We start from the raw sequence: 22,344 nt of genomic DNA, 5'->3' as shown, positions 1-22,344 counted from the left end.
TCGATAAATGTAATCTTTATGTCCAAATACCTCCTTTTTGTTCGCGTGTTTAGTCCAGTAATCCAAATGCACAAGGCGCACTCACAAAGTCCAGACGAAAAGTCAAATAAGTTCCATTATAGTTCGTAGAAACATGTCAAACGATGTATATCATCAATCTTTAGGATGTTTTTATCATAAATCTTCAATAATATTCCAACCGGACAATTCCTTTGTCTTTAGAAAGGAAAGGGAACGGAGCTCGCGCTCACGGCCACGCGCGATAAACAACTCAAGGCTTTCAGCCAGACCCCTGGTTCAAACAGCTCTTATTCGCTCCCCTTTCACAGTAGAAGCCTGAAACAACGTTCTAAAGACTGTTGACATCTAGTGGAGGCCTTAGGAAGTGCCTATCCATAGACACAGTATATTGGATAGGCAATCACTTAAAAAAACTACAAACCTCAGATTTCACACTTCCTGGTTGGATTTGTCTCAGGTTTTTGTCTGCCATATGAGTTCTGTTTTACTCACAGACATTATTTTAACAGTGTTGGAATCATTAGAGTGTTTTCTATCCACATCTTCTAATACTAATATATGTATATTCTAGCTTCTGGACCTGAATAGCAGGCAGTTTACTCTGGGCACCTTATTCATTCAAGCTACTCAATATTGCCCCCCGTTCCCAAAGAAGATAACATTTACATTAAATTTTTACATTTTTGTCATTAAGCAGACGCTCTTATCCAGAGCGACTTACAGTAGTGAATGCATACATTTCATACATTTTTTTTTTTCCGATGAGCTTAGAGCAAGGATTTCTTTCCAGAGAGACATCGGGGCCTGTAACGTACTTTACTTAACAGAATCATGGCTCTCTTTGGATACTCTGTCGGAGTCGGTAAAGCCAGCAGGATTCTCAGTACATGGCGCAGACAGGAATAAATATCTCTCCGGGAAGCAGAAGGGCGAAGGGGTTTGTTTCATGATTAACAACTTATGGTGTAATTATAGAAACCTACAGGAACTCAAGTCCTTTTGTTCACCCGACCTAGAATACCTCACAATTAAATGCCAACCATATTATCTCCCAAGAGAATTATCCTCCATCATCGCCACGGCCGTTTACATCCCACCTCAAGCCGTTACATCGACGGCCCTCAAAGAACTTCACTGGAATTTATGCAAACTAGAAACCACATATCCTGAGGCTGCATTTATTGTAGCTGGGGATTTCAACAAAGCAAATCTGAGGACTAGGCTGCCGAAGTTCTATCAACATATCGACTATACTACGTGCGCTGATAAGACTCTCGACCATTGCCATTTAATCTTCCAGAATGCTTACCAGGCCCTCCCCCACCCTTTTGGCAAATCTGACCACAATTCCATCTTGCACCTCCCGTCCTATAGGCAGAAACTCAAACAGGAAGGACCCATGCTTTGAACTATTCAACGCTGGTCTGACCAATCGGAATCCACACTTCAGGATTGTTTTGATATCAAAGGACTGGGATATGTTCCAGGTAGCTTGCGAAAATAATCTAGACACATACACTGATACGGTGACTGAATTTACAAGGAAGTGTATAGGAGATGTACTACCCACTGTGACTATTAAAACCTACCCTAACCAGAAACCGTGGATAGATGGTAGCATTCGCGTGAAACTGAAAGCGCGAACCACTGCATTTAACCATGTCAAGGTGACTGGTAATATGGCAGAATATAAAAAGTGTAGTTATTCACTCCGCAAGGCAATCAAACAAGCTAAACGTCAGTATAGAGATAAAGGGGAGTCGCAATTCAACGTCTCAGACACAAGACTTATGTGGCAGGGACTATAGACAATCACGGACTACAAAAGGAAAACCAGCCACATCGCCGAGACCGATGTCTTGCTTCTGGACAGGCTAAAGACATTCTTTGCATGCTTTGAGGATAACACAGTGCCACCGACATGGCCCGCTACCATAGTCTGTTGGCTCTCCTTCTCCGTGGCCGACGTGAGTAAAACATTTAAACATGTTAAGCTTTGCATGGCTGCCGGCCCAGACAGCATCCCTAGCCGCGTCCTCAGAGCATGTGCAGACCAGCTGGCTGGTGTGTTTACGGGCATATTCAATCTCTCCCTATACCAGTCTGCTATCCCCACATGCTTCAACATGGCCACCATTGTTCCTGTACCCAAGAAGACAAAGACTTTTAAAGAATTATAGATTTACATCTCTTGAACGCAATCAACTTGCCAGATTTAAAAATAACCTTACTGGGAAATCACACTTTGCAATAATCTGAGCACTGCGCCCAGAAAAATACGCGTTGCGATACAGACAAGCCGTCATGTTGGGGAGATCTAAAATCGAAAATACTATGTAAATAATCCATTACCTTTGATTCTCTTCATCAGATGTCACTTCCAGGTATCACAGGTCCATAACGAATGTAGTTTTGTTCAAAAAAGCTCATCATTTATGTCCAAAAATCTCCGTCTTGTTAGCACATGATCTAAGCCCGCCGGACTTCACTTCATGAACGAGGGGAAAAAATATATTTCCGTTCGTTCAAACATGTCAAACGTTGTATAGCATAAATCATTATGGCCTTTTTTAACCAGAACATGAATAATATTCAAGGTGGACGAATGCATTCTCTTTTATAACGTATTGGAACGAGGGTACCCAACATGAACTCGCGCGCCAGGTGTCTAATGGGCCATCATCGTTCCATGGCTCTTGTTCGGTCAGATCTCCCTCCAGAAGACTCAAAACACTTTGTAAAGGCTGGTGACATCTAGTGGAAGCAATAGGAAGTGCCAAAATATTCCTCAGCCCCTGTGTTTTTCAATGGCATAGGTTTAAAGGTAATACAACACATCAGGTATCCACTTCCTGTCAGAAAATGTCTCAGGGTTTTGCCTGCCAAATGAGTTCTGTTATACTCACAGACACCATTCAAACAGTTTTAGAAACTTTAGAGTGTTTTCTATCCATATATAATAAGTATATGCATATTCTAGTTACTGGGTAGGATTAGTAACCAGATTAAATCGGGTACATTTTTTTATCCAGCCGTGCAAATACTGCCCCCTAGCCCTAACAGGTTAATGTGCTTCTTCTTGAGCCACTCCTTTGTAGCCTTGGCCGTGTGTTTTGGGTCATTGTCATGCTGGAATTCCCATCCACGACCCATCGTCCCTTTGATGCGGTGAAGTTGTCCTGTCCCCTTAGCAGAAAAACACCCCCAAAGCATAATGTTTCCACCTCCATGTTTGACGGTAGAGATGGTGTTCTTGGGGTCATAGGCAGCATTCCTCCTCCTCCAAACACGACGAGTTGAGTTGATGTCAAAGAGATCCATTTTGGTCTCATCTGACCACAACACTTTCACCAGTTGTCCTCTGAGTCATTCAGATGTTCATTGGCAAACTTCAGACGGGCATGTATATGTATTCTTGAGCAGGGGGACCTTGCGGGCGCTGCAGGATTTCAGTCCTTCACGGCGTAGTGTGTTACCAATTGTTTTCTTGGTGTATGGTCCCAGCTGCCTTGAGATCATTGACAAGATCCTCCCGTGTAGTTCTGGGCTGATTCCTCACCGTTCTCATGATCATCGCAACTCCACGAGGTGAGATCTTGCATGGAGCCCCAGGCCGAGGGATATTGACAGTTCTTTTGTGTTCCTTCCATTTGCGAATAATCGCACCTAATGTTGTCACCTTCTCACCAAGCTGCTTGGCGATGGTCTTGTAGCCCATTCCAGCCTTGTGTAGGTCTACAATCTTGTCCCTGACATCCTTGGAGAGCTCTTTGGTCTTGGCCATGGTGGAGAGTTTGGAATCAGATTGATTGATTGCTTCTGTGGACAGGCGTCTTTTTTACAGGTAACAAGCTGCGGTTAGGAGCACTCCCTTAAAGAGTGTGCTCCTAATCTCAGCTCGTTCCTGTATAAAAGACACCTGGGAGCCAGAAATCTTTCTGATTGAGAGGGGGTCAAATACTTATTTCCCTCATTAAAATGCAAATCAACTTATAACATTGTTGACATGCGTTTTTCTGGATATGTTTGTTGTTATTCTGTCTCTCACTGTTCAAATAAACCTAACATTAAAATTATAGACTGATCCTTTCTTTGTCAGTGGGCAAACATACAAAATCAGCAGGGGATCAAATACTTTTTTCCCCCACTGTAAACACTTGCCTCTGGAACGAAACAACGTGCTTAACGGCATCTGCCTGAAAACCTGCCAACAGTACACGAGAACCGCTAGCAAACTTATCAAAATGACTCAGCTCTTTCCTGATTTGATCATCCGTAATAAACTGAGGCAAATTTGCAACAACCACTCTTGTCGAAGGGGTAGAGAGAGGTGAAACTGTCACCAACACATCCCTTACAAATATTCCGCTAGCAATTAGCCTACCAACCAAATTTGCTCTTTTCATGAACACAACCACAGCTTTGTTCATTCTAGAAGCAGAATGTATAAATTCAGCTCCTACCTGTTCACCGACCGCGAGCAGAACCTCCTCCACCTTAACTCCATTCTCAGGAACACACCTGAATCCATGTCGTATCAACAGCATCTCCTCCACGCTAGGCTGAGAAGCCATCACGCACACCACACCTTCCAAACCCCAGGAAACTTACTCTGTCCTCTTCCACGCTAACTTTGAAAAAGCTGTGGATACTGCTAAAACAAATATTGCATTAAAACCTGTTGGGGATCTTATCCCGATATCGGGATTCATTGTCAAGAGACCATGGCGGGAAATTCAAAAACTGCAAGAATCTAATAATTTCAATTTCTCAAACAATCAACTATTTCTCACAATTTGAAAGATAAACATCTCCTAAATCCAACCACATTGTCCGATTTCAAAGAGGCTTTACGGCGAAAGCATAAAGTTAGGTTATGTTAGGAGAGTACATTGAAAATAGCTGTGTGTAATGTTTTGTCAATTCAAAGACAGGCGTCACCATAAGCGGATAACCAGCTAGAATTATGCACCAACCTTTGACAATCTTCCTCAGATGACACTCCTAAGACATTATGTTACACAATACATGCATTTTTTGTTCCATCAAGTTCATATTTATATCCAAAAACAGCATTTTACCGAAGCGGTGAAAATCAGTTTTTTTTTTTCTCTCAAATGCTTCCGGTGAACAACGTTACAAATCACAAAATTACTATTCGATAACATTGGTAAATTATATTATTGTCATTCAAATATTCATAGTTTAACATTTCGTAAATGCTACTGCAATGCCAGATTTCAAAATAACTTTACTGGGAAATCACAATTTGCAATAAACCGGGTGCTGTGCTAAGAACAATAGGCTAGGCTATACAGGTTAGCACCATCTTGTAACCATGTAAAATCAAAATTACTATTGTCAATATTCCCTTACCTTTGATTCTCTTCATCCATTGGAAATTCCACGCATCCCAGGTCCACTGCAAATGTGGTTTCTTTCAACAAAGTTCATAATTGATGTCCAAATAACTCCAAGTTGTTCCATGTTGTTAGCGCTTCGGTAGGCTACTAAAAAGTAGCGGGGGGGAGTCACGGCGAAAAGTAAAAAAAAATAATCTATTTACATTGTTCAAACATGTCAAACGTTGTTTAGCATCAATCTTTAGAGCCATTTTTAACGTGAAACATCAGTAATGTTTCAACCCGACCTCTCCTGTGTCTTGAAAAACGTCTTTGAAAAATGTATCGCATCACATGATTGCGCAGGTGCAGCCAATAATGAAGTGACGACATCCCAGGGAGGTCAACTTCTCTTCCTTGCCATCCGGTCTCTGTTCATCATAGACGCTTCAAACAACTTTATAAAGATCGTTGACATCTAGTGGAAGCCGTAGGAGTTGCGAAATGAATCCTTTCTCACTATGGTATCTATAAAACAATGACACTAAATAGTACAGTCACAAAATTCAAAAATTTTTTGATCTATTTTTCACAGGTTTTTGCCTGCAATATGAGTTTTGTTATACTTACAGACACCATTCAAACTGTTTTAGAAAATTCAGAGTGTTTTCTATCCGAATGTGTTAATAATATGCATATCCTAGCTTCTGAGTTGGTGTAGGAGGCAGTTAAAAATGGGCACATATTTTTTTCAAAATTTCTCAATACTGCCCCCGAGCCCCAACAGGTTAATGACTATCGCTCCGTAGCACTGACCTCTGTCATCATGAAGTGCTTTGAGAGACTAGTCAAGAATCATATCGCTACCTTACCTGACACCCTAGACCCACTTCAATTTGCTTACTGCCCCAATAGAGCCACAGACAATGCAATCGCCATCACTCTGCACACTGCCCTATCCCATCTGGACAAGAGGAATACCTATGTAAGAATGCTGTTTATTGACTATAGCTCAGCATTCAACACCATAGTACCCTACAAGCTCATCATTAAGCTCGAGGCCCTGGGTCTGAACCCCACCCTGTGCAATTGGGTCCTGGACTTCCTGATGGGCCGGCCCCAGGTGGTGAAGGTAGGAAACATCACCTGCACTCAACTGATCCTGCACTCCGCTGAACACTGGGGCTCCACAAGAGTGTGTGCTCAGCCCCCTCCTGTACTCCCTGTTCACCCATGACTGCATGGCCAAGCACTCCTCCAACTCAATCATCAAGTTTGCAAACGACACAACAGTAGTAGTCTTGATTACCAACGATGATGAAACAGCCTACACGGAGGAGGTGAGGGCTTGGGAGTGTGGTGCCTGGAAAAAACTCTCACTCAACGTCAACAAAACAAAGGAGATAATCGTGGACTTCAGGAAACAGCAGAGGGTGCACCCCCTGTCTACATCGAAGGGACCACAGTGGAGAAGGTGGAAAGCTTCAAGTTCCTTGGCGTACATATCACTGTCAAACTGAAATGGACCACATACACAGACAGTGTGGTGAAGAAGGCGCAACAGAGCCTCTTCAACCTTAGGTGGCTAAAGAAATTTGGCTTGTCACCTAAAACCCTCACAAACTTTTACAGATGCACAATTGAAAGCATCCTGTCGGGCTGTATCACCGCCTGGTACGGCAACTGCAAGGCTCTCCAGATGGTGGTGCGGTGTGCACAACGCATTACCGGTGGCAAACTACTCTCCCTCCAGGACACCTACAGCACCCAATGTCACAGGAAGGCCATAAAGATCATCAAGGACATCAACCACCCGAGCCACTGCCTATTCAGCCTGTTATCATCCAGAAGGCGAGGTCAGTACAGGTGCATCAAAGCTGGGACCGAGGGACTGAAAAACAGCTTCTATCTCAAGGCCATCAGACTGTTAACTAGTATGGGCCATGTGGGACGCTAGCGTCCCACCCGCGGTACAGCCAGTGAAATAGCAGGGCGGCAAATTCAAAACAACAAAAATCTCATGATTCAAATTTCTCAAACATACAGGTATTATACACCATTTTAAAGATACGATTCTCCTTAATCTAACCACAGTGTCCGATTTCAAAAAGGCTTTACGGTGAAAGCAAAACATTAGATTATGTTAGGACATCACCTTGACAAGAAAAACCACACAGCCATTTTCCAAGCAAGGAGAGGCGTCACAAAAACCAGAAATACAGCTAAAATGAATCACTAACCTTTGATGATCTTCATCAGATGACACTCCCAGGAGTCAATGTTACAAAATACATGTATGTTTTGTTCGATAAAGTTCATATTTATATCCATAAACCCCATTTTACATTGGCGCGTGATGTTCAGAAAATGTATTCCCACCAAAACTTCCGATGAATAAGCACATCAATTTACAAAAATACTCATCATAAACGTTGATAAACTTTACAACAGTTATTGAAAGAATTATAGATATACTACTCCTTAATGTAACCGCTGTGTCAGATTTTAAAATAGCTTTACGGCGAAAGCACATTTTTCAATATTCTGAGTACAGAGCTCAGCCATCAAAGCAAGCTATACAGTTACCCGCCAAGTTCTGGAGTCAACTAAACTCAGAATTAGTATTATAAATCTTCCGTTACCTTTGCTGATCTTCGTCAGAATGCACTCCCAGGACTCCCACTTCCACAAGAAATGTTCGTTTTGTTCGAAATACTCCATATTAATGTCCAAATACCTCCTTTTGTTCGTGCGTTCAGGTCACTAATCCAAAGCCATAACACGAGAGCGCAGAACGAGAGACGAAAAGTCAAATAGTTCCATTACCGTTCATAGAAACATGTCAAACGATGTTTACAATCAATCCTTAGGGTCTTTTTTAAAATAAAACGTCGATAATATTCCAACCAGACAATAGCGTATTCATTACAGAGGAAAAAGAAGGAGAGGCGCGCCAACGTGCTGGCGCAGTAAACAACTCACTGGTACCAGGCAGTCCACTGATTGACTGAGCTCCTATTCTCTGCCCAGTAACAGTAGACGGATGAAACAAGTTTCTAAAGGCTGTTGACAGCCAATGGAAGCCTTAGGAAGTGCAAAATGACCCCACAGACACTGTAGTTTGAACAGGGATTAGATAGAAGAACTACAAGTCACTTCCTGGTTGGATTTTTTCTCAGGTTTTTGCCTGCCATATGAGTTCTGTTATACTCACAGACATCATTCAAACAGTTTTAGAAACTTCATAGTGTTTTCTATCCAAATCTACTATTAATATGCATATCCTACCTTCTGGGCCCGAGAAGTAGGCAGTTTAATTTGGGCACGTATTCATCTGAATTTCTGAATACTGCCCCCTGTCATCAAGAAGTTTTAAACAGCCATCACGAGCACATTAGGGGCTGCTGCCTATAGGCATAGACGAGAATTCACTGGAAACTTTAAGCAATGGAGCACTAGTCACTTTAATGTTTACATATCTGGCATTACTCATCTCATATGTATATACTGTATTCTATACTATTCTACGGTATCTCATTCTCTTAATAATGTTTACATATCTTGCATTACTCATCTCATATGTATATACTGTATATCCTCTTACATCTAGATGTTCCGCTCGCGGAACACCTGCTCCAATATCCAATGATGGGCGTGGCGCGAAATACAAAGTCCTCGAAAATCCGAAAACTTCAATTTTTCAAACATATGACTATTTTACACCATTTTAAAGACAAGACTCTCCTTTATCTAACCACACTGTCCGATTTCAAAAAGGCTTTACAGCGAATGCAAAACATTAGATTATGTCAGCAGAGTTCCCAGCCAGAAATAATCAGACACCCATTTTTCAAGCTAGCATATAATGTCACAAAAAACAAAACCACAGCTAAATGCAGCACTAACCTTTGATTATCTTCATCAGATGACACTCCTAGGACATTATGTTATACAATACATGCATGTTTTGTTCAATCAAGTTCATATTTATATCAAAAAACAGCTTTTTACATTAGCATGTGACGTTCAGAACTAGCATACCCACCGAAACTTCTGGTGAATTTACTAAATTACTCACGATAAACGTTCACAAAAAACATAACAATTATTTTAAGAATTATAGATACAGAACTCCTTTATTCAATCGCTATGTCCGATTTTAAAATAGCTTTTCGGTGAAAGCACATTTTGCAATATTCTGAGTAGATAGCTCGCCATCACGGGCTATTTTGACACCCACCAAGTTTGGCCCTCACCAAACTCAGATTTACTATAAGAAAAATTGGATTACCTTTGCTGTTCTTCGTCAGAATGCACTCCCAGGACTTCTACTTCAATAACAAATGTTGGTTTGGTTCCAAATAATTCATAGTTATATCCAATTAGCGGCGTTTTGTTGTGCGTTCAAGACACTATCCGAAGGGTGACGCGCCCGGCGCGTTTCGTGACAAAACATTTCAAAATATTCCATTACCGTACTTCAAAGCATGTCAAACGCTGTTTAAAATCTATTTTTATGGGATTTTTCTCGTAAAAATGCGAAAATATTCCGACCGGGATTTGTTGTTTTCGTTCAAAGAGTCTTCTCGTGCACGCGCCCCCAGTCTCATTGTTCTCAGATTGACCACTATCCAAATGCGCTACTGTTTTTCAGCCATGGCCTGCAAAGTCATCATTCAATGTTCTGCCGCCTTCTGAGAGCCTATGGGAGCCATAGGAAGTGTCACGTTACAGCAGAGATCCTCAGTTTTCAATAAAGAGAGTGTAGAAGGCCAAGAAATGGTCAGAGAGGGCACTTCCTGTAAGGAATCTTCTCAGGTTTTGGCCTGCCAAATGAGTTCTGTTATACTCACAGACACCATTCAAACAGTTTTAGAAACTTTGGAGTGTTTTCTATCCAAAGCTAGTAATTATATGCATATTCTAGTTTCTGGGCAGGAGTAATAATCAGATTAAATCGGGTACGTTTTTTATCCGGCCGTGAAAATACTGCCCCCTATCCATAACAAGATATACTATTCTACTGTATCTTAGTCGTTCCGCTCTGACATTGCTCGCCCATATGTATATAGTCTTAATTCATTCCTACTTAGATTTGTGTGTATTGGGTATATGTTGAATACTTTGTTTGATATTACTTGTTAGATATTACTGCACTGTCGGAGCTTGAAGTACAAGCATTTCGCTATGTGACCAATAAACATTTTATTTGATGTGAATTTGTGTAGCAAACCAAGCCCCCAAACCCCATACTCCCATTAGTACTTCACATTGAGGTAAACTGTCAATACCACTAAATAAACTCAGCTGACCTCTGCTACAGGTGCAGTACAATAATTTAGAGCAGTCTCCCTAGACCCTTCTAACCACCTCCCTCCATCTCCACCCACAGGTTCATGATGCTGAGCCTTGAGTTCGACCACTCCTGTCGCTACGACTATGTAGAGGTGCGTGATGGTGACAGCATCAACTCTCGTGTGATTGGTCGGTTCTGTGGGAACGACAGGCCTGCTCCAATCCAGAGCTCCGGCAACTCCCTACATGTCCTGTTTGTGTCCGATGGCTATAAGAACTTTGACGGCTTCTTTGCCACCTTCCAGGAGAGCTCAGGTAGGAACAGTACATGTCTGAAAGGAAACCTATGACTCTCATGGTAACTAAGTAGATCACTGTGGATTTTGTAGCAAAAGTATGCTAATTCAATATTATTATAATTGTGGTTTGGATGGAAATGAGTTTAGAAAGTTGAAAAAAGCTACCTGAATGTTAACTGTTATGATAACTAAGCAGGGCACACCCTTATCAAACTCCTGCCTGGGGGTCCCTGCTTGGCAGCCTAACAGAGAAACCCCTTAATAATTACCAACCTAACCTGTCACTCAGTTCCTCATTCAAACCCAATCACTATGAACACACACTGTAACACAGTACTGCAAGCCAGCTGTACTCATGCCAAAAATACATACTGTAGTAGGCTACTGTACATTTTTAGGGATGGGTGTTGGAGAGTGGGCATGAATTCTTACACTTTTATACCATCTTTAAATGTTTTGCCATATCCCCAACATAAGCTATCCACTACAAACTTTCGCGCCAGTTCAAAGCAATACTAAGGACACAGCAATGGTTCCTCTCCTGGTCTCCTTAATATTTTAGGGAAAGCCTGCAATTATTTATATATATATATATATATATATTTTTTTTTACTGCTGTTATGTAGTCCATTTTATGTGTCTAAGCATCCTTCCTGCTCCTGTGTGTTTTCAGCATGCAGCTCCTCCCCCTGTCTCCATGATGGAACCTGTATCCTGGACATGTCCTACTCCTACCACTGTGGCTGTCTGGCTGGCTACACTGGACAGAGGTGTGAGAATGGTGAGTACACAAAACATTGGGTTAGCCTATTCACAAAGGTGATGTGACTTATGTTACTGATGTACGTCAGATGTAGTATAGTTAAAACAAAGACCACAGACAACAAGCATGCAGAGTATCTATGTTGGACTTCTCCCCTGACCATATCCTCAGAGTCCCATAAGTGCTAACAACAGCGAGTGAGTCACCATCACAAGGGCTCTGTGGTGTGGAGAGCTTCCAGACCAGCTGCCTTCCCTACTGGTTATCTCGCTCTCTGGCCCAGGCCAATCAGCTGCTTGTAAAAACTGTCACGTGTCGACAGATGGACCATAAACCGTTATAACCACTTGACGGAATTAAAACTTCATGAAACTACAGCTCACCATCTGAGTTTATATATGGATAATAAACGTCTTGGAGAGAAAGACTGACTGAGAGAGAATGACGAGAGAGAGGGAGAGACAGTGAGGAAGAGAGACAGATAATGATAGATATTGGCAGACAGAGAATGAGTAAGCAAGGCTAAACTAAGCTAGGCTTCCCTATGGCCATCTGTATCTGGGGCTGTCACCCACACAATGCCAGACAGCCCCCTACCTCATCCTAATAGAGGTCCAACAGGGCCCTATATTTCTGGAGCTCCTTCTGTCCACATCTCCACCACAACCCTGCTTCTTTATGGGTGTCTGGACGCAGGCCTGGGTTTCCATACCCGCCACCACACCACTCCCCTTTCCTCCCCCCGGACCCAGAGAAAACAGGTTGGCCAAGAACCCTATCCATTTTTTCAGGTGGTTTCATTTTCAGGGCTACAGTTGAGTCTATAAAACTAATGGTGAAACAAACCTGCCTCTATAATCTAAGCCAGCTTTTCCGTTGGATGAGAGGCGCTCATAAAACGCACGGGAGAATTGGAGGGATGGAATTCCGTACACGTTGTTCGTTCAGCTGGTATTCCCATGAGGAGAGCTGGCCTGCTCATTTGTGAGGTAGATTTAGGATAACACTAATGTGGTATATGTTGTGGAAACACGTGTACATTACTCCCAGTTTATCCCAGAGCCAGTTAGTTAGACAAAAAAACTGAAATGGTGGATTTGGCAGCAGCTGCACTTCGGGTCTGCAATAATTTACCTATCATTAAATAATATTCCAAACAACCTTCTTCAGGATAACATGCTTTCAAGACACGATTCTTTCTTGACTGTCTGTATATTTCCGATGAAGCAACAGTCTATATTTTAGATGATTATTGAAACATAGTTTCTGAGGCGTTGACAGGAGTTAGTGGTGGATTAATGAGGCTTCATTAATCATAACATCCTCTGTTAGCATTCCTTAATAATGGATATGACTCATCCCAGTAGAGACAGCCCAGTAGAAGATTGACTATACTGGGGTAGACAGACAGACACTGTGATGGGAGGACAGGGGTGTGGGCAAACACAGAGGATATGATAGACTCTCATTTTAACCCCCCCCCCCCCCACACACACCTTTTATCTGTTTTTCTAAGAAAGAAAATGACTTAACAGGGTGGTGCACCTTTTCCTTTTCCACATGCGGAAAGCCAAGTGAAAGCTCCCTGTCCCGTCCCACGTGCAGCTCGACTAGAGGGTGGAAATGTTGGTAGTCAGGGAGATAGTGATAATAGGGAGGGTTCCTCTGATGGTTTTGGATCACACCGCTGTCAGACCACAGCCAGAGAGGGGGAGAGAGACATGGGGCTGGTCCTATGACACAGTATGGTCCCAAGAGGGGATAACAAATAAAAATCAAATCAAATTGTATTGGTCTCATACACATATTTAGTAGATGTTATTGCAGGTGTAGTGAAATGCTTGCCATTACAGACTGATATGATGCACATAATAACAGCCCTACACATACACATCCCTTGTTCACGTGTGTGTATGGGGGGAGGGTTGTAGGTGTGTACATGTGTTTGTGCAGATATGTGTGTGCTTGGTATTTTGCTTTGTTCCGGGCCAGAGAGAGGGGAACCGATAGTGAATTATAAGTTGACGTGTGCTATTTGTGTCAGTCAAGTTCTCTGTTTCAAAGTCGACATTGTCTTTATTTTTTATTTTTTTAACCTTTATTTAACTAGGCAAGTCAGTTAAGAGCAAATTCCTATTTACAATGACAGCCTATTAAAAAGGCAAAAGGGCTCCTGCTGGGACGGGGGCTGGGATTAAAAATACAAATAAATGAAATAAAAATATAGGACAAAACACACATCACGACAAGAGAGAGACAACACAACACTACATAAAGAGAGACCTATGACGACAACATCGCATGGCAGCAACACATGACAACACAGCATGGTAGCAACACAACATGACAACAACATGGTGGCAACACAACATGGCAGCAGCACAACATGGCAGCAGCACAAAACGGGGTACAGACATTATTGGGCGCAGACAACAGCAGAAAGGGTAAGAAGGTAGAGACAGCAATAATAACGCAAAGGAGCCACAATTGTCTAAACAATTACACCCACAATTCCATTCCACACAACCAACCCAAGCCCTACGCTACCAACCCACATCATAAAAACACTTTACTGCTGTGGAAACTAAAGCTTCTTTTTACTAGGACTGTTCTATTTATTCCTCTGTACGTCGCCTTGTGAGCTGTTCAGACTTTTTCCAGGCCTGCTGAAGTGACCTATTAATAAGGCAGTACAATGTGGAGGCTATATTTATAAACTTCTAGCTAGTCAAAGAGGTAATACTGAGGAGGAAGAAATGGTTTGTAAATAATGAACTGGGTTCTGAGAGCCCTTAGGCTGTAGGTGGCTATTCAGAAAGAGTTGTGGTTATACCAGACAACACAATGCTAATACTGTATCACACAGCAGTGGACACACTGAAGTGGTGTTTATGGCTGACAGAAGATTGGTGGACAGAAGACAAAACACAATTCGCTCAGAAAGCATGAGAAGGGTTGTGTGTAATTGTGTATGTGTGTGTATGGGTTTGTGTGTATCCCTCTAGTTGTAGGTTGTCGGAGGCCCCCAGTACCTGTCCATGGCACCACAGAGGGGGTATTCCATCACTCAGGGGCACAAGTCATATTCAGCTGTGACCCTGGGTTCGAGCGGAGGGGGATCCGCACAGCCGTATGCCTCCGGGATGGCACCTGGAGCGCCCCTGCCCCCCAGTGTGGTAAGAGGCCCATCAGAGAGAGTGAGGCAAAGCACAATGTATACTGAGTGTAAAAAACATTAGGAATACCTGCTCTTTCCATGACACTGGCCAGGTGAATCCAGGTGAAAGCTATGATCCCTTTTTGATGTCACTTGTTAAATCCACTTCAATCAGTGTAGATGAAGGGAAAGAGACAGGTTCAAGAAGGATTTTTAAGCATTGAGACAATTGAGACTTGTATCGTGTATGTGTGCCATTCAGAGTGTGAATGAGCTAGACAAAATATTTAGTGCCTTTGAATGGTGTATGGTAGTAGGTGCCAGGCGCAACGAATTGAGTGTGTCAAGAAATTGCAATGCTGCTGGCTTTTTCACACTCAACAGTTTCCCGTGTGTATCAAGAATGGTCCACCACCCAAAGGACATCCAGCTAACTTGACACAACTATGTTAAGAATTGGAGTCAACATGAGCCAGAATCCCTGTGGAACGCTTTTGATACCTTGTAGAGTCGATGACCCGCCGATCTGAGGCTGTTCTGAGGGAAGAAGGGGTTCAACTCAATATAGGAAGGTGTTCCTAATGTTTGGTACACTCAGTGTATATTTGGGTGCTTTGTGAAAAATCAAACCTGATTGACCTTAGTGACATTAACGCTGTAGGTTTGTTTTATACAATAACATTTGAGACCTATTAACACAACAGCAATAGTGTCTGACTACCTCAATCCCATCTCACTGAGCCTACATGACCTCTCTGTTCCTATGCAGTGCCCATGGTGAAGTTCTGTGCCATCCCAGCCAAGCCCGTCCATGGAGACCACTTCAAGGTGTACGGGCCCAATGACGTCATCCTTGCCCTGCAGTATCTGTGCTACCAGCCCTACAAGCTGAGCGGAACACACCAGAGAACCTGTCTTCCCAACAACACCTGGAGCGGAACACCTCCCACCTGTGGCAAAGGTTAGGGTCAGAGCATGGCATGGCAGGATTCAGAGTTTGGAGACAGTGGGAACAGGTTTTGACAGACATCAATAGTTGACCTGTTATTATTGTAAATTAATGACTATGTATTTCATGACCAAGCCTGCAAGAAATTGATAATATTTCACTAGTAAAATGTGTACAACCATTCAGAATCGTCAGTCAACTGTATAACAACACTTATTTACAACAATTTAAATCCAGTAAATCACTTTTTTTTTCTCTATTCTTGTTCTTACAGTGAATAACACACTTGCTGAATCAGGCAAAGATACAGAAAAGAACAAAGAAAAGGATGCAGACAAAGACATTGACACAGCCACACATAAAGACATTGAAAAACCCAAAGACAAAGAGATAGACAATACTACAGGTATCAAGGAGGACGTGGCTGGTAAAGATCCAGACACAGGCCTGAGGAACACGACAGTGGACATTACTGATGGTAAAGATAAAAACATAGATATTACTCTGGTGAATATCCCAGGAGGAAGCAAGGATAAAACGAGTGACAAAGAAAAAGAAACGGGGCTAGAGAAACCTACTGGAGGTAGCAAGGATAAAGTGGACAGTAAAGAAACGGATGACATGTTAAACACAGTGGAGGGAGACAGAGAAAATGACTTGGGGAAAACCACAGAGGACACAGATGGCAGTCCAGATACGGGGGGAGACACAGATGTGCTACAGGAGATAGGCAAGACAACAGAGATTCCTGAGATAGTGGTGGTGGTGGAAGATAAAGGACAGGAGAAAGAGGAGAAGAAAGAGCAACCAGTAGATACAAGCAGTGATCCAAACATAGTTGATCGTAACGACTTAAAACCTAGGGGAGACACATTTGCCATAGATTACACTGAGATAAAACCACGGGGAGACACATTTGCCATAGATTATACTGTTACGGATGTGTTTGGCACCAATGACATAGAGCAGGGTATGAATACAACAGTGTCTAAAGACGTTGTGAAGAGTATTATTCCAACTAGAAGCAACAACACACAGTTCACCCCATATTCATCAGGAGGTCAGGAAACCGAAAGGCCTGTGGGAAAACCACGTGAAGAGATAGGATCGACTAAAGACATAGGATCGACTAAAGACATGGGATCAACTAAAGATTCAAGAGGAGCCAAAGACACAGCGTCAAGTACAGGCAAACCTGAAGAGGAAAATGCAGGAAAAGATTCAGAAAAGCCAACTAAAGAAGAGTCTGAGGATGAGAAGAGAGAGAACCAAATCATCAATGGTAAGACATCTTAAGTGCATGTTGTAAAATACACTGCACCATTAAAACAGATATTATAATGACTCTCAGCATCTTCATTTCACACTCTCTCACTCCCTTTCCATCTTTCTCACTCCTTTCCACCTTCTGCTCTCACCACCTGCCCTCTTTCCACTCTATCTTCCCTTACTCCCTCCTTCCAGAGAAGAGCTGTCCTCCTCTCCCACAGCTCTACCATGGGTACCAGCAGGTGGTGCCAGGGATGGTGCCAGAGACGGTGGAGTTCTTCTGTAACCACTCGTACGCTCTGAGTGGTGACACCCGACGCTCCTGCCAGCCTGACAGCTCCTGGGGGGGCGCTCAACCTCTTTGTGTGAGAGGTAGGTACTGGAATGTGTGTGTTTGTGTGTGATTGCGTGCAAGCGTGTGTGCATGCGTGTGCCTCTACTTTGTGACTATCATCTAGGAATATGCTGTTGCCCCTGCAAGTTTGCCGCTACTTTTAGCAGCCTCTAATCAACCCAACATTGAGAATGAGAGCAGCTCCCTGCCTGACAGTAGGTTTTAATGGGAACCCTGTGTGTGTTTTTCTGCAGCCTGCAGAGAGCCCAAGGTCTCCGAGCTGGTCAGACAGAGAGTTCTGCCTCCACAGGTTCCATTCAGGTATGTCTAACGATTTACATTAACATATGTTACATAGCAGACAAAAATATGCACATGATATAGTCTACATAAATACGACAGACAAAAGCATTCTCCAACACTACAGATATCGGCATTACCTTAGCGATCATCATATCTAAAAACCACAAACATGTGCATAATCATATATCAACATCATACGCACACCACAAGAGACCATGAATATTATGTATGATGCTCATTAATGCACACAGGATAGTAGAAGACGTGACTCTATCTTTTAATGACAGAGGCACTTTACCATGTGAAGCCCACATCAACGTTTGACATTTAAAAACCTAAAAGGACTCTACTTATACACACTGCTAGCCTCTTAAAGAACATTATAAACTGGGTAGTTCGAGCCCTGAATGCTGATAGGCTGAAGGCCGTGGGATATCATACCACGGGTATGACAAAACATTTGTTTGTACTATTCTAATATACCTTTGTAACTAGTTTAAGGCACTAGCAATAAGGCACCTCGGGGGTTTGTGGTATATATTTTTTTATTTCACCTTTATTTAACCAGGTAGGCCAATATACCACGGCTAAGGGCTGTATCCAGGCACCGCATTGCATCGTGCATAAGAACAGCTCTTAGCCATGGTAAATTGGCCATATATCACACCTCCTTGGGCCTTATTGCTTAATTATACACTAGTTGTTTCTGTAAGGGCATCTCCACTGACCCCTCTCCTCTCTCCCTCTCAGGAAGACCCCTGTGCATAAGCTCTACTCCTCCTCTGGGTTCAGGAGGCTCTTCCAGTCCGCCGGCCCCACCAAAGGTCCTCCAGTGCTATCCCAGCTGCCCCAGGGCTTCCACCACCTCTACACTCACGTAGCGTACGAGTGTGCCTCTCCCTTCTATCACCACTCAGGCAGTGCACGCCGCACCTGCCTCAAGACTGGCAAGTGGAGCGGGCGTCATGTCTCCTGCTCGCCAGGTGAGGACAGCAGAGCCACATTACTTGATATAAAAAAGGTTCTTCTTGCCACTTAGGCATGCTAGAACGGCACTTTCAAACCACACCCAGACACTAAACAATCAAGGAAATTGGGCTGAAAAAGTAATATTCCAGGATGGGTATGATATGGAATTATTTTTTCATACATTACAATATCAAGTGTTGTTGTATCTCTCTGGCAAGTATGATGTTTAATATCTTCCTTCTCTTTCTTTTCTCTTCTCCTCCCTGGCCACACTTTCCTCTTCTCCACCCTTGTCTCCCCATCCTTCTCTTTTCCCAGTATGTGGGAAGCACCCCACCTTTGACCCTCAGAGCCCAGCAGAGTCCCACTGGCCCTGGCTAGCCGCCATCTACCGACGCTCCACCAACGGAGCAGGGACCAAGCTAGACAAGAAGGCCAGCCTGGATGAGTCACTAAATATGGGGCCTGGAGCTGGACTAGGAGCAGAGGCTGGGTCCCAGGGGCAGGACGAGGCCTCAGGCTGGCAGCTGGTGTGTAGTGGGGCCCTAGTGAACCAGAGGAGTGTGGTGGTGGCAGCCCACTGTGTGACTGAGCTGGGGAAGATGTACCCTCTTGATGCAGCCAAGGTCAAGGTGGTGATGGGAAAACACTACCGTAGTGACCTCCGGGAGACCAAGGGCCTGCAGCATCTTAGGGTAAGAGAGGGGTTGGATAGGGCTGAGGAATGTAAGTAAGGAATGAAAGGGGTTTATACTATATAGGCTAGGGAGACCACCTGTACTCAGTTAGCCACACACTGCACTAATTACACTGAAATACAACTATGGTGTACAGTTCATCACACATGAGGTTCTACACTATATAGGTACATTTACCAGTCTTATGGGATCTATATAATACCAGTGGCTGGGTGGCAGGGGTTTTAAACCTGTGTCCAATTATAATGCATCATTTTACATGTATACCACATCTAGCCATACAGCCCCATGTCTGTTTATGTTCAGTCATTGAATAGGTCGCAGAAAGCTACTTTGACTGTAAGTAAACTCCAATCTGGTTGTGCTACATGGCTAGTCGATTTATGGTACATACTGCACGTTATAAAGGACAGTCAATTAATGTATGAGCATATGAGTGAGGAGTGTGAGTTGCCAGGTAACAGGCACAGCTAACATCGTCCCACAGAGAGCCAAGCTGTCACCCTGCTGTTACGTTTGGCAGTCTCTCTCTTCTTTCTACAGCTTTTCTTTTTGTCACACCCCCTTTCTCTCTCTATTCTTTCTCGAAACATCCCTCCCTCTCTCTGATCATTCCCTCTTCATTCTGACCATCCCTTGTCTCAGTGACCATACCTCCTTTCTTGTTTCTTACTCTGACCAGTTTATGTTATCTGTCTACCTTGTGATCATTTATTTTATGTCTCTCTAACCATCCCGCATTTTCTCCTCCAGGTGGCCTCCATCTCTGTCCACCACAACTACGACCCCCTGGTCTTGGACTCAGACTTGGCTGTGATCAAGCTGCTGGACAAGGCTCGTATCGGCGAGAAGGTCCTGCCCCTCTGCCTGCCTGACACCCAGGGGGAAGAGGTGACCTCCAGAGAGGGGCTAGTGATGGGCTGGGCCCCCCTGCCGGACCCCCGGATTGGGGAAGAGGAGAGGGCCAGGGTGGGTGTGCAGCACCTGGCCGACGTGGTGCCCTGTGAGCAGCAGTATGCCCGTAATGGCGTGCCTGTGAGCGTTACAGACAACATGCTCTGCGGCCGCCAGCGACCCGACTATGGCCCATCTAACATCTGTCCTGCGGACACAGGGGGTATCCTGATCCTTCCCGCCCAGACAGGCTCCACCCAGGACCCCTCTCTTGCCTCTCCAGGGGGGCAGAACATGTCCAAAGGGGAGTGGCGGCTGCTGGGTTTGGTGAGTTTTGGGTATGACCAGGGAGAATGTGACCCGGACCTGTTTACTGTGTACACACATGTGGCTAACTTCAAAGACTGGATAGAGAGCCATATGAAGTGAGATCATCAGGATGTGACCCACCCTGTATCTCTCTTTTCCTCCCTCCAACCAACTTCACCCGCTTTTTTTTGCCAATATCTCTCTTCATTATTATTCCCCCTGTTTCTTTTATTTGCCAACGTCTTCTCCATTCTCCCTTTCCCTCCTTTCTTCTCCCACCATCCCTCTTCTTGTCATACACAGGCAGGGAGTGTGATTAGTAAAGAGCAGAGTAACACTGGACTGCACAGTGCGGTGCACTGATGTTAGGGTGCCCTAACACAGCCTGATCAGGTATAACCTCCACTCAGCACAGTACTTCAGTGTTCAGGCTTTACCTTCAACCTGGTGCTACAGACTTGAAAACGACTTGAAAATCAGTTCCCCCTGGCCTCTGGGAAAACCTGGTTTCATTGTATTCTTTGATATGTATATATATTGTAATGTATTATTATTATGGCCCTGCACATGGCTCAAGTGATGTACATATTGTATAGAAGGACAGCAAAGCCATGTTTTTAATTAATGATATGTGGGTGTGTGTGAAGACACAGTGGTCTGATTGGAGTTGATCACAGAGTGGTTCTGTGAGCTTTAATCTAGTATAAATTCAAGGGAGACTCATGTGATTGTAATAAGTAGAGATGAAAGAGAGAACCTGGCGCTTGCTATGTAAATCAGCCAGCCGTTCAGCCAGGGCCAATTCTCCAGCGAAAGCCTATGAATTAATCCAGGTCAAATATACACAATGAAAGGCTTCAATTGAACAACAGCAACCTGATATTTTTTAGAACAGCTCCCTCTTACATGCCTACCCAGTTAATAAAGTATGTATAATGAAGTTAATCACTTAAGTGTTGACCCCTCTGCTAGTATCTAAAGAGAAAATGAGGGAAGTCATTGACGGAGAAACATTTAGCCACAGGGTGGATGTATCAAAACATCCATTTCTATGGAGGGATGCTCTGAGACAGGCTCAGCCAAAAACCACGGCCAGAGTGACTGAGGATCCACACATACCAAAGTTATGCTCACTTCACTTCCTCTATTACCCGTGTACTTACAATAGATGTCCACCACATGTACAAAAACAACTACAGAACAAGCTCACAAGCCCAGCACATGTTGTATGATCATCTATCATGACTATGTTCATGACTGATTCTGTAATATATATTTTCATATAATGGGACACAATAAACACATTGATATAGAAATCTCCTGGATCATTAAAACGGACATTTACCCAATCACGACTAACCACACATATCACTATAGAAACCAGAAAATATATGTTCCAACTTACATCCAAAATGTCACCCTATTCCCTACATAGTACACAACTTTTGAGCAGATCCCCTTGTGCCCTGGTCAAAAGTAGTACACTCTAGGAATTGAGTGCCATTTGGTATGCACATATGGATAGCTTTACTCCTCCTGAAAACAAAGGAGCTGTCGCACTGTAATAACTGATGAACCATGAGATGTAATGGTAGAGTGAGTGACTCCTCAGTCTAGTCGTCTATAGGAGGACCAGCCATAGCCACATCAGACCGAGTCCACAGCCTCCTAAGGTGGGCGGAGCGATCAAGCCTGTCTGGAAAGATGCACACAGAGATCAAAGGACACACCAAGGGGAAATA

The 22,344-nt window shown here is 43.5% G+C and overlaps 1 protein-coding gene across 1 annotated transcript in view; it reads left to right on the top strand.

The window, feature by feature from the left end:
- The window catches only part of LOC106573352 (inactive serine protease PAMR1), a 69,326-nt gene extending 47,408 nt beyond the window's left edge, over positions 1-21,918 (top strand). The window contains exons 5-14 of the mRNA XM_014148328.2: positions 10,756-10,973; positions 11,631-11,738; positions 14,726-14,896; positions 15,647-15,838; positions 16,101-17,108; positions 17,291-17,467; positions 17,684-17,750; positions 18,483-18,715; positions 19,020-19,396; positions 20,153-21,918. Of these exons, the coding sequence (XP_014003803.1) occupies positions 10,756-10,973; positions 11,631-11,738; positions 14,726-14,896; positions 15,647-15,838; positions 16,101-17,108; positions 17,291-17,467; positions 17,684-17,750; positions 18,483-18,715; positions 19,020-19,396; positions 20,153-20,722 (3,121 nt within the window). The 3' untranslated portion in view covers positions 20,723-21,918. The remainder of the gene's footprint in view (positions 1-10,755; positions 10,974-11,630; positions 11,739-14,725; positions 14,897-15,646; positions 15,839-16,100; positions 17,109-17,290; positions 17,468-17,683; positions 17,751-18,482; positions 18,716-19,019; positions 19,397-20,152) is intronic.
- Positions 21,919-22,344: the final 426 nt, after the last annotated feature.

The sequence above is a fragment of the Salmo salar genome, chromosome ssa16 (genome assembly GCF_905237065.1).
Source record: "Salmo salar chromosome ssa16, Ssal_v3.1, whole genome shotgun sequence".
NCBI classification, from domain to species: Eukaryota; Metazoa; Chordata; class Actinopteri; order Salmoniformes; family Salmonidae; genus Salmo; species Salmo salar.
Note: the sequence above shows the minus strand (reverse complement) of the source record. Positions and strands in the feature narration are given on the sequence as shown.